The sequence below is a fragment of the Marmota flaviventris genome, chromosome 10, assembly GCF_047511675.1.
Source record: "Marmota flaviventris isolate mMarFla1 chromosome 10, mMarFla1.hap1, whole genome shotgun sequence".
In the NCBI taxonomy this organism is placed as follows: Eukaryota; Metazoa; Chordata; class Mammalia; order Rodentia; family Sciuridae; genus Marmota; species Marmota flaviventris.
Genome location: NC_092507.1, coordinates 114149582 through 114162198, shown reverse-complemented (window position 1 = coordinate 114162198; position 12617 = coordinate 114149582). Strand labels below are relative to the sequence as shown.

The following is a 12617-nucleotide window of genomic DNA, read 5'->3' as shown; positions in this document are numbered from 1 at the left end:
TTGTTCACCCTGTGCCTTCTTCAATGCTTCATTTTCTAGCCTCTTTCCTTTCTCAGGGAGCTTGCTTTCCTCCTGCTCATTGCCACTTCTCTTCCTGCTGACCCATGAATAAATTGAATAAATGACACGCCCCCTCCCCAGGACCCAGCCTCTCTCTACCTATGTGATACCTCGTTCCTGGGCGCTAACACCAAAGGCTTTCCTACCAGGTTTTCTTCAGCCTGTTTTGATTAAAAGCCTTTATTCTTTTCTCTTTTCAGCTTCTGGGTTACTGCTTCCAAATGCACATCTTAGGAGTTTTTTTTTTTTTTTTCTCAGTACTAGGGATTGAACCCAGGGGTGCTCTACCACTAAACTATATACATCTCACTCCTTTTTATATTTTTTATTTTGAGACAGTCTCACTAAGTTGCCCGTGCTAACCTTGAATTTGCAATCCTGTTTCAGCCTCCAGAAGAGCTGGAATTACAGGTGTGCACCACCACACCCAGCTGATTTTTTTCTCATCTAAATGCTGGTGTTCTATACCACGATCCCACTGTATTCAGTAGGACTTGGTTTCTTTGAGGGAACTTATTCCTAATAAGACCTAGGAGATTGTGTGTGTACTTGAAATCATTTGGTAGATGTGGTGAAACTAGCCCAGAGGACTGATGTAGCTTGCCCAGGGTCACACAGTAAATGAACAAGTTAGGATTAGAATGTTTTATACCTACACTGGCAGCCACAGCAGGAATAAACATTTTGTTGAGCATGGCTATGGGTAAAGCCCTCTTCCCCAGCATCGTGAAAGGGTAAGAGATACAGTGCCTTCCCTTTGAGATGCTGGATCCAGAGTCTAGGTGGCAGATAAATAACCAGGTGTGGCTATGTATGCTTCGTGCAGGATTAGTGCCCTAAATAAGTTCGAAGGATGGAGGGTTTGGCTTGGGCACAGGGCCAGTAAGGAGGAGCCTCTTGTGGGAAGTGTTCTAAACCAGATTTTCTGGTCTGCCACAATGCCGTGTGACCTTGGGAGGGGCATTCCCCTTCCCTGGGCTCCTGTGTTCTCATCTGTAAAGTGTGGATTTAGACAAGGGACTGTTCTCTCAGGTCCACACTAGCTCCGTCTGTCTGGTTCTGTGTAGGGACAGCTGGAGGTGTAGCCTCCTCTCTCACCTCCCTTTTATCTACGTCCCTCAGGACAGGGACCATTTAAAAGGTTGGTCAAGTTTTGTGGTGCAGTAGTGCACGCCTGTAATCCCAGTGACTCAGGAGGCAGAAAGATCACAAGTTGGAGGCCAGCTTGGGAAAGTTAGTGAGACCCCTGTCTCAAAATAAAAAAAGGGCTGGGACGGCAGATCAGACGTAAATCTCCTGGGTTCAATCCCCCAAGTCCCCAGTACTTCAAACAACGACAACACAAACAAGAGGCTGATTAATTCTTGAACTCTGAAAGGCAGCACTAGGCAGGCACTAGGGTCAATCCTAGGAAGAGGCCTCAGGGACACCATTGCCCCCTAACCCAGGAACAGTAGGAAATTTGGGAAATTGTGGCAGAAGACTATACAGGAACCCTGTCCTTTCAACATTCCATTCTCAAAAAGCTAGGATGAAAAAGAAAGCTTGGCTGGGCTGGCTGTAGTTGAACTAGGAAAGAAAAGAGAGGTTCCTGAAAGGTTGGGGTTCCAGCAGGCCTCGGGAGAGATTTTTATCGTTTCTTGAATTCAAACCCAGAAGGTCCGGGAGTTCCACCCTCTGTAGAGAAGGACTCCATGTCCAGTTGGGAGAAAACCAGGCAGGAGTGGAGGTCATCTCAAGAGGCCTACGGAGCAGCCATCCCTCTGAGATGATGCAACTGTTAGCAAATGTTACCAGCCTCTGGCTCAGGCTGGGTGACGCCTCAGGAGCTGGAGGCTAGGACCCTGGAGTCCCCCTTTCTCTCTCCCCCAACTCACAACTGAGGAGGGGTTACAGAACCTAGGGAGAAGGAGCAAAACCTGAGATAAGAAAGGATGTCCAGCAAAAATGAGCTCGAAAAAGGCAACTGAGGAAGTGGAATTCCCAGCTGGGCGGAAGGAGGAAGGGGAGGGATAGCTGGAGAGGGAACCAAGCCTGAGGGGAGAAAGGCCAGGAGGGCGTGGCCAGGAGGGGAGTAGGCCCAGCACTGGTGGTGACAGATGGGTGGACACAAAGAGGAGAGCTTCGGGGAAGACAGATGGATGGGGGAGGGAAGAGAAGAGGCTGGGGGCGGGGGCGGTGCAGTGGTTGGAGGCCCTAATGAGATTGGAGCTGAGGAGAGGTGAGTGGAGAGGAAGAAGAAAGGCGAGGCCGACTTAGGAGACAAAGGCAGTAAGGTCCAGGGGGCCAGGGGCGAGAGGGCTCCGGGCTGGGCCCTGAGAAGGGGGGCTTCCAGGGGGCTGGCAGCAGAGAGGGTGACAGATTGCGTAGTTAGCCAGAGTGGAGACCCGCTGTCACCTTCTAGAGGCACAGATAGGTGGAGACAGAGGAGGACAGACCGACAGAGACCATGTGGAAATGGACAAGGAAACTCGGAAGATGAAGCTGCTCCACAAACGCAACAGCTCCTGCCCAGGCTCCTCCTCCTGCCTGCTTTGCTCCTGTGACCCCCAAACACCACCAGCCTCTTACAAAATAACACCCTGCCATGGGCCACTCCTGGGGAAGGGTCAGGCAGTATGGCACAGCAAGGGTTAACGCCGTCTGCTCTCCCTGCCAGCCGCTTGCCTGGTTGGGTCCCTAGGGCTCCCCACATATGTCACCCCCTCTCCTGCCAAACCCACTGCTTCTCAGCTCCTCCAGGCCCTCCCCCACCCTCAAGGATGGGCCCAGGCCCCTGTGTCTTCCCTACCCACCAACTCCCTCCCCCAACAATCTACCTACAGGCTGTCAGGGGACAGAAAGAGATTTGTGAATCGCCATCTGAAAAAGTGAATGTCTATAAAATGCAAAATAACTACAATAAAACACAAAGACATAACTCTCCTCCCCATCCCCAAGCCCTGCTCCTCCTGCCCTCCTTAGAGCAAAGGCCCCCACAAAACTCCAAGGGTTCTCCTTGCCCCTTGGGGCGTGTGGCTGACCTCAGCTCTCCCCAGCTTTTCCGCATCATGATGCCTTAGATACATGTGCATATGAAACTTCTTGCTGCCTTTAAATCACCATGCAAATGTAAGGGGTTGGGCACTTTACAGTTGACCCAGCACTTTTCCACTCGTTATACCTGGATGTCACACAGTTCTATGGAAAAGGTAACATTATCCCCATTTCACAGATGGCAAAATAAGGCTCAAGGTTAAGTGACTTATCCAAGGTCACCAGGACTTGGACCCCAGGTTCAGTTCCTTTCCACCATTCCATGTTTTAGCTTCTCTTTATTACACATGAATGTTCTTTTTAGCTACTACCCTAAGGAGCCAAGACTGAATCCCTGAGTGAAGCCTGGGGCTGGGGGCCCCAAAGTCAAGGATCCTGGTTTGACAGATGCAGAGGAGGAGGAAGTGGTCCCCAGAGCATGTTCTCACTTGCACTAGAGATAGCTCCAGCCGGGTGCTACAGGCATGGAGTTTGTGGGACTGAAGTATCTGAGCTAAACATCCTACAAGGGGGGAGGCTGGCACTGGGGGTTGGCTCCTTCTTCCCTTTCCATACATCCTTTGACTCTTATTTCTTTATTCATTTGGTACCAGGGATTGAACCCAGCAATTAACCACTGAGCCACATCCCCAGCCTCCCTTTCCTCTTAAGAGTCTCTCCCAGTTCTGATTCTGTTTTCCTCAACATCTTACATGTAAGGCTCTGAGGCCCTCATTTCAGTAAAAATCCCTCGCCTACATTCTATTTCTCTGCTCTCCAAACTTGTCTCCTATACTTTTCCTGTTTCCTCTCAATTGTCTGCTCTCTGCTTCCCCCATGTCTAGGTCTCCTTTCTGTCTTGAGGTCTCCCTCAGACTGTCTCCCGGGATCAGCATCTCTCCATTGTTGAAGAGCAACATTTTCTCCATGTTTGCATTCACCTGGGTCTCCCGAACGGCCTCCAATTTTCAGATCTCTCCCCACCCCTCTCTCTCCCATACCTTGCATCTCTGAGTCTTCTACAAAGCCTTGGCGACCTTGCAATTCTGCCCCACCCTCCCATTTTTTATCTTTGTCTCTCCTGTCTGTCTCTCCCCGACTGTGTAACCCCATTTCTCTGTCTCCCCATTTCTCTGTCTCCCCCATTTCTCTGCCTCCCCCATTTCTCTGTCTCCCCCATGTCTGTTACCAATAACTCTGTGGTTTCTCATCTTTTTTCTCTCTCTCTCCCTGTGTCTCCCTCATCGTTTCCCTCTGCATCCCCTCTCTTTATTTATTTCTCCTCTCCCCTCTGGCTCTCTCTCCCGAGTCGTTTGGTCTCCCAATTCCTTGGATGGGTTGGAGGGCAGGAGGGTGGGGGAGGTAGAACTGTTGTTGCTGGGGGCTCATTAGGTGGAGATTGGTTTTTAATCAGCACCATGGCAATGATGATGCAAGAATTGAGATGCCACCTGATCCCCTGCCCCCCCCACCCAAGCCTTCTTTCCCCTCCAGCTCAGCCCATCTGCTGGAGCCTGGGCACCTGTCGAGGCCTGCCCAGGTGGGAGTTGGCACCTCCCAGACCTGGGGGCAGGGAGAGCAGGGGGAGTTGGGGAGGAATTATGGAACTCTCCTTAGGGAATGCCTCAACTGGAGAAAGCCCAGAAAAGATTGATCAGTCGCAGAGAAGTGGCAAACTCCTCCCTGTCTGAAGGCTGGCTGTGCTCCTGCTAAAGTCTAGGCCCACAGCAAACACTGTCAGCCTTAATCTCCATGGAGACCCAAGAAGCAGAAAAAAGCCATTGAGGTTCAAGAGGTTGTTACTTGTCCAAGGTCACACAGCTGTCTCTGGAGTCCTCTCCATCCATGGTTTCTAGTCACAAAGGTTCAATGAAGACTTTCAACAGCTGAGTAGGGAAAGAGAACTCGGATACTGAAACCCAGTCCCCTGTCTCAGTGCTTCCCTTCACTGGGTGCCTCCTCTCCATTCCTGTCACCTTGCAATACACACACACACACACACACACACACACACTCACACACACAATGGAGGCTACTGAGCTATTCATGTGAATTTAATCAGTGCTCATTTGCACACAGTTTTGTATCACTTTTCTTGTTGCTGATTTCGTGCCTCATACACTCCAAACTCTGCCCTCCTCTCCCAGCGTCCTCTCCAATCCTGGCTCTTCCTCTTTTGGCACTCCTCCCTCCTCACCTTTATCCCCTACCTCTCTCCTCCTAAGAGTCCCTAATTTCCAGTGAATGCAGTTGGGCTGACCAGCCTCAAATAATTACTTATGGGGTCTGTGTCCAGACTCTGACCCCACTCATGGCCCAGTGATGGAGTAGGTAGGAAGATGGGGGCTGGATAAGAGGGGACAGGGTGAGTAATTCTCAGGGTGATAAGGGTGAGGGCCTGCACAGTAGCCAGAAGCAGTCTGGTGAGAGGTGATACCAACTTTATGAAAATGAGCACATAGTTAGAGCGAGGACTCCCGGGTCCTTTTGTCCTGTTTTAGTGATGTCCACTTGCTCTCTTTTCAGTTTCCTGTTAGTACCTTGGAGATCCTTTTTCTTAGGAAAAAACAGATATGGGGAAGGGGCGCTCAAAGTCATGCTGGGACTCCGAATGGGACTATAGCACTTAAATCTAGCTTGCTAGGGCCCTCTGCCCCACTGCCTCTGGCATGGGAGGCTGAAGGGGTTCATCTGTGGTCCTGCCCTGGCTCTGGCCCCAGCCCCACCCCTTCCCCAGCTCTCCATTTCTTGCTTATGAAATATGCATGGAGAACAGATGTCCCTGCTCCCCCACTCCCCGCCCCCCCCCAGGGCCAGCCTCCGCCCCCAGCTCCCGGGGGGTTCCCAGATCCCTCTGCCAATGGCTGCCTGGCCTGGCTATTTAATATTGATGAGGGGGGGCATGGATAAGCCAATGGAGAGCTGGGGGTGTGTATGTGTATCTCCATATATATACATAGGGCTGGGCCACCTCAGGTGTGTATGTGTCTGTGTCTGTGAGTGTGGGTGGACCCAGAACCTGCCCAAGCCCACTCCCTCCACCTGAGCCCTGTATCTTCACCATGTGTGCCCCTTTCATCTGTTGTGGAGCCTGTGCAGCCACGCCAAGCTCCCTCCGAGAGCTCTAGAAAGCCGGTCACTAACTTTGCAGACGGATGAACCCCGAGCAGCCAGAGGAGACTGGGGCTTTCAACGCTGCCCCTCTGTCCTGCCGGCTTGGATCCCTTGGGTCCTCCTAGGTAAAAGGGGAAACAGGATGCTGGGAAGGGGTGGTTGTGTTTTTCCAATTCTCTGGCTTAAGCCCCTTCCCAGAGCCTCCTTCTGGTTCTCTCTCGTGTGCTGTGTCTCTCCATCTCTGCCTCTTCCCCACTTCTTTTTGACTCTTTGTGCCTGTCTATCCTCAATTGAATTGCGGTTGACAGAAGTACGGTGGGAAGTCCTATCCTGGATGTCTGGGATTGCAGCATCTCTGATCCTTGGATCCTGGAACTTTGAGACCAGATGTGGATTTTGGGGTGAGAACTTAATAGGGAAATAGAAGCTGCTGCCCAGACTGGAGCTGAGGACAGTGGGGACAGATGGAGACAGGCCGAGGCCAAATGAGGAGCACAGAGAGGGCATGTGATAGTGATCAGGATGGAAGGGACAAGGGGACCAGCAAAGGCAGAATCTGGTTATGATAGATGTACTGGGAATGCTACAAACAATCTTCTAGTTCCAACCCAAGTATGGGAGTGAGGAGCTGGGGCACTCATCATGCACTCCGTGATTCTCCTTCACTATCCTCCACGAGTGCCATCTCTCTCCTTCCTTTGGATCCTGGAATATGGAGTATGCTCTTACTTTCAGAATGAACCTTCATCTGTTTTGTGTCTTGGTTGTGTGTGTGCTTGTCTTCCCCACAATCAGATGTGGACGACCTTGCATCCCCTGGAGCTTATTAACTGTCTCCTTGACTTGAGCCTGTCTTCTGTGGTGTGGGGCGTACTGGCCCCTGGGAGAGTGTCTGTCAGGCAAGAAAGCCAGGGTTGAGAAGAAGGGGAGATGGTGACTGTAAAGGAGCCTCAGTGCTTGTTTCTTACTTAAGTAAGGCTGAGCTCACTGTTTCTACGAACACTCCTGCCAACCAAAGCCCTTTCCCCTGCCACATTCCTGCTGTCTTCCACTGATCTCCTCTGGACCTGAGACAAGCAAACCTCAGCCAAGCCTCACAAGGGTAGCCCCAAGAAAATGTCTTCACCTTCCTCTTCAGGCCATGCCTGAACTACCTTGGAATATGGGAGAGTGATTATGTTCCCTTTCCCCAAACTTCCTTGCGGAGTCTCCAAAAGGGCCAGGGAATGGCAAGGGCTGAATGTGCTGAGGACAGAGATGGAAGAAAGGTGGTCCTGGGCAGGGGGATCGTCATGAGAAGAGATATCTTCCCCTGGTTCGAATGGTGGTCGGATCCAATGTCCACAGTGGTCATGTCAAGGAGGTTTTGGGGACTGGAGGGACTAAGCTAGGGCAGCTGTGCTAAGCTCCATATGTCCCAGCCTACCATACAATGGACAATCCGTGTGTTTTAACCCCCACCCCAAGAAGCAAGGGGTGGGAGGAAAAAGATTACAAGGCCAAGATTTTCAATCACACCCCTCCCCTGCCACAATTGGGAAAGGTCTAGAGACATAGCCAACCTCTCTTGGAGCTATAGCGCCAGTCTTGCTCAGTTTTTACCTTTTATTTATTATTATGGTAAAAAAGTAACAAAAATTGCCATCTAAACCATTTTTAAGTGTATAGTTAATTTGGGCATGGTGGCGCATGCTTGTAATCATAGCTACTCAGGATAGTGAGGCAGGAGGCCAGAAAGTTCAAGGCCAGCCTCCGCAACTTAGTGAGACCCTAAATAAAATTAAAAAAATAAAAAGAGATAGGGGTGTTGCTTAGTAGCAGTGGGTTCAGATCCCAATACTGAATGAAAGAAAAGTATTCAGCTCAGTAGTGTTAAGTATATTCAACGCATAGTGAAATAATCTCCAGAACTTTTTCATCTTGCAAATGCGAAGCTCTGGACTCACTAAGCCACTCCTTCCTCCACACGCCAGCCGCCACTCTACTTTCTGTTTTTATGAATTAGACCACTTTAGATAACTTTATGTAAGTGGACTTACAGTAATTTGTCCATTTTCAACTGACTGACTTAATAGGTCTTCAAGGTTCATCTGTTATAGCATGTGACAGGAATTCCTTCCTTTCTAAGAATAATATATATATATATATATATATATATATATATATATATATATATATATATATATATTTATATATATATATCTCCCCAGAAATGGAAGTGATGAATTATACGGTGGTTTCATTTTTCATTTTTTGAGGAACATTCATTCTGTTTGCCATAGCAGTTGTGCCATTTTACAGTCTCCCCAACAGGGCATGAAGCTTCCCATTTTTCCCATTCTTGCAAGACCAATTTTGTTTTAGAGTTGTTTCCTGGGTTTCTTTTCTTTTTCTTTTTTTGCAGGGCCTCCTGCATATTAGGCAAGTGCACTGTGGCTGAGCCACATCCCCAGTCCTTTTTATTCTATTTATATAGTAGCCATCCCTAGTGGGTGTGAGTTGATGTCTCATTGTGGTTTTGATTTGCATTTCTAGTAATTAAAGATGTTCGGTATCTTTTCACATGCATGGTTATTTATATATCATCTTTGGAGAAATTGTCTAGTTTTTTTTTTGCCTATTTTTTTTTTGTAAAAAAATCTTTTTTAATTGTAGATGGACCCAATATCTGTATTTTATTTATTTATTTTTATGTGGTGCTGAGGATTGAACCCGGTGCCTCACACAGGCAAGGCAAGCGCTCTACCACTGAGCTACAGTCCCAGCCCTCTTTGCCCATTTTTTAATGAGGTTACTTGATAGTTTTGTTGTTGAGATGCAGGACATATGTTCTGGATTTAATCAACCCTTGGTCACACATATGATGTGCTAATATTTTCTCTCATTCTACAGATTACACTCTGTTGACTGTGTACTTTAATGTACCAGGTTAAGTTTGATGTAATCCCATTTATCTTTTTGTGCGCTGATTGTCTAGGCTTTTGGTATCCTATCCGAGAAATCATTGTCAAGTCCAGTGTCGTGAATGAAACTTTCCCCTTATTTTTCGTCTAGCAGTTCTATAATTTTAGGTCTTAAATCTTCTTGCTCACTTTTAGCCCTCCTTCGGTTTGCTTTCCGTCATTTTGACTTTTCTCTTCCAGTTCCATATTGGATCCTCTTTCCTTCTTCCTATTTTCCTCCTGCTGCTTTCCACCGTGTCCACTTGTCTGTCTCTCTCTGGCCCTGCCCGGGTCTGCTGTTCTTCCCTCACAGGCACAGTTCCTTCTCGCCCCTCGGCCATCTCCACCCCCACTCCCCTGACTCTGACCTTTCTGTTTCAGGCTCCGTTCTGGAACCCTGACCATGGAACCCTGAAGTGGCTCTGATTTCCAGAGCTCAGTGGCAGACCCCAACACCCCAGGCCCTTCCTGCCCCTCCCACCGCCAGCTTTCAAGCTCCAAGAGGGAGGGGTGGGGAGGGGACCACGATCTCACTGGACCGGGGGCTACCATCATGATGCTCAACTCAGACACCATGGAGTTGGACCTGCCTCCCACTCACTCGGAGGCCGAGTCCGGCTTCAGCGACTGTGGGGGTGGGGCAGGCCCCGAGAGTGCTGGGCCGGGGTGTCCGGGCGGGGGCCAGGCCCGGGGGTCAGAGCCGGGAGAGCCTGGCCGGAAAGACCTGCAGCACCTCAGCCGGGAAGAGCGCAGGCGTCGGCGCAGGGCCACTGCCAAGTACCGCACGGCGCATGCCACGCGGGAGCGCATCCGCGTGGAGGCCTTCAACTTGGCCTTCGCTGAGCTGCGGAAGCTGCTGCCCACGCTGCCTCCGGACAAGAAGCTCTCCAAGATTGAGATCCTGCGCCTCGCCATCTGCTACATCTCCTACCTGAACCACGTGCTGGACGTCTGAACTCAGCCGGCCTCCAGCCCCGGACTCTCCCCTCCTTCTGGGGCCTCTCTAGAGTCCCTTCTACTGCTCATTGCTTAGAGTGGCCTTCTCCTCCCCATCCCAAAGGCATCAGGCCCAGACAGTGCCCACCGCTGGTCCTGAAGGCCACTTTCTTTTACTGACCTAGGCACCCCTGATGGCTGTTCTCATGGGTCCCTTCAGGGGGTTGCTGTTGCTGTTAGGGTCAGAATCTGGTCAGAATCATTCGCTAGAGTGATCAGAACAGGGCCCTGGTGGATTTCCTAAACCCAGCTGTCTCTGGGCTGCTGCTTTTTCTACCCCTATGTCCAGATTTTCAGACTCCAGACCCGGACTCTCTTCCATCTGTTCTAGCCCGTGGTGCGGATGGCGCATCAGACCTGGAAGGGTGTAAGGCTGGGGTTGGAGTCAGGAATGGGCTTCTTCAGTATGCTTGGGGGAGAGGAGGGCTCTTGGGAGATAGGAGGTGAGTGAAATAACACATGAAAGGGGAAATCTCAGTAGCCAGGAATAATAGAAAACTTTTTTGCTTTTCTTTTGTCCATCTTATTCCTGAGGCTCAGCACATACAGACCTCAGCTCTTACTCAGTAGTGAGTGCCTTGCCTTTGCTGAGTTATTTGGCTGTTTCCCTGCCCCTTACCATTCCAATTTTCTCCCTCCCTGTGTGCCACTGAAGGAAAAAAAAAAAGGAAAAACCTCAATCCCTCAATCCTGGGATGGGGGTGACATCTCCAAATAGCATGTGGTACCTGTAGAAGGCCCAGGCCATGGGTGGGTGGGGCAGCCCTGACAGCCACTTTCTCCTCCATCCCAGCCCACCCGGAGGATGGACAGAACCCATGCTGTCTCCTCATTTAGATGCAAGGGGATGCCCTATTATTGCCCTCCAGGGCTGCTCCTGGTCTTAGGGCCTATTTATTACATTTTTCCCCTGTTTCTTTAAGCTGCCATTGCAAAAGAAGAGACACCCCCACCCCACCTCATGGCTCCCCCACCCCATGGTGCTGAGCCCCACTCACTCATCATAGCCCTGGGCCAGCAGAATGAAGGACCTTAGAACCTGTCTAGAAGAAATGAACTTACTGCATTTCTATGATCTCTCCACCCTCATACCAAACTCCTAGCTCTACAAGGATATTTATTTATGTATTTATTTATTTATCTATTTATTTATTTATTTATAAATATTACTATTTATTGCCGAGTTGTGCACTTTGGGGTAGATGGAGGGGGGCTCCCGGCTGTAATAGCTGGGTCTCTCTGGCTCCCTTCCTGGTCACTCCTCTCCTTTTCTTGCCCCTTCTCCAACTCCAGGTGTGTGTGGGAACCCTGCCCCCTTGCTCACCACACCCATATCCCTTCCTCAGATCACCTGTCTTGAACTCCTGGTCCTCTGGGGCAGTGCCCCTCCCCAACTGCTGGGCTCCTGGATGTCCTTTGTCAACACCCTCTATCCCCTGGCGATCCCACCCAGTCCCAGCCACGTCCTTCCTCTCTCCAGCTTTCCCCATGACCCGCTCTTCTTCTTAATACCACCAAGAGCAGGCCCCCAGGGTCTGTGTCCTGTGTCCTGTGTCCAATTCCTCCCTGTTGCATTTCCAGTTTCATACAGAAAAAAAAAATTAAAGTGACCTCGTTCTAGCGCCATATATGGCTATGGTTTATTCAATTGGGCTGGGAAATTGGCCCATGGGTTATGAATAATAACTATGAATACTCCTTGAGGGTCCTAGGCTTTGAAGGTTCTTCTGGGAGGTGGGCGGTCATGAAAGCTCAGTGTGGTGGGTGCATGAAAATGGAAAGAAGGGGCCACAGGGCACAGAGGTCAGGGGAGGGTCTAACACAGTTTCCAGATCTCCTCACTTAAGCCCCATGTACCCCTATCTTGGTGCTTATCAGGTGACACTTGCTAACATCTCTGATGTGCTCTAGCTCCTACTTCCTATGGGCCTGAGTGTCCCAGTGAAATCCAAGTTAAACATATGTCCTGTGGAAACCCTTGGCATGGAATCGAGACGTTGCTTCCTCCTTTATTGTCTCTAGACTAGGTCAAACTTCCTTGAAGTTTCAGTTTTTGGTCTATTTTGTGTTCCCCAGCTTTATTTACTTATTTATTGGTACTGGGTATTGAAACCATGGGTGCTTAACCACTGAGCTACACCCCCAGCCTTTTTAAATTATTTTTTCCTTTCATTTGAGGCAGGCACTCTACCAGTTGAGCTATATCTGCAGCCCCCTCCATTTTTTAAATACTAAAGTAGCAATTGGATTTTTTAAATATTTATTTTTTAATTTTAGGTGGACACAATATATATATATATATATATATATATATATATATATATATATATATATATATATATATTTTAGTTGTAGTTGGACACAATACCTTTATTTTATTTTTTTATGTGGTGTTCCTGGATTGAATCCAGGGCCTTGCACGTGCTAGGTGAGCACTCTGCCACTGAGCCACAACCCCAGCCTTGGACACAATATAATTTACATGTATGT

At 49.4% G+C, this 12617-nt stretch overlaps 1 protein-coding gene across 1 annotated transcript; it reads left to right on the top strand.

The window, feature by feature from the left end:
• Positions 1-9684: 9684 nt before the first annotated feature.
• Positions 9685-10086, top strand: Nhlh1 (nescient helix-loop-helix 1). Its single transcript, XM_027950686.2, has one exon. It carries the CDS (start codon positions 9685-9687, stop codon positions 10084-10086), a length of 402 nt encoding a protein of 133 aa, XP_027806487.1.
• The last annotated feature ends 2531 nt before the right edge of the window (positions 10087-12617 follow it).

Excerpts from the sequence above, each read along its gene's own strand:
- Nhlh1 (XM_027950686.2), top strand. The coding sequence starts at position 9,685 with ATGATGCTCAACTCAGACACCATGGAGTTGGACCTGCCTCCCACTCAC.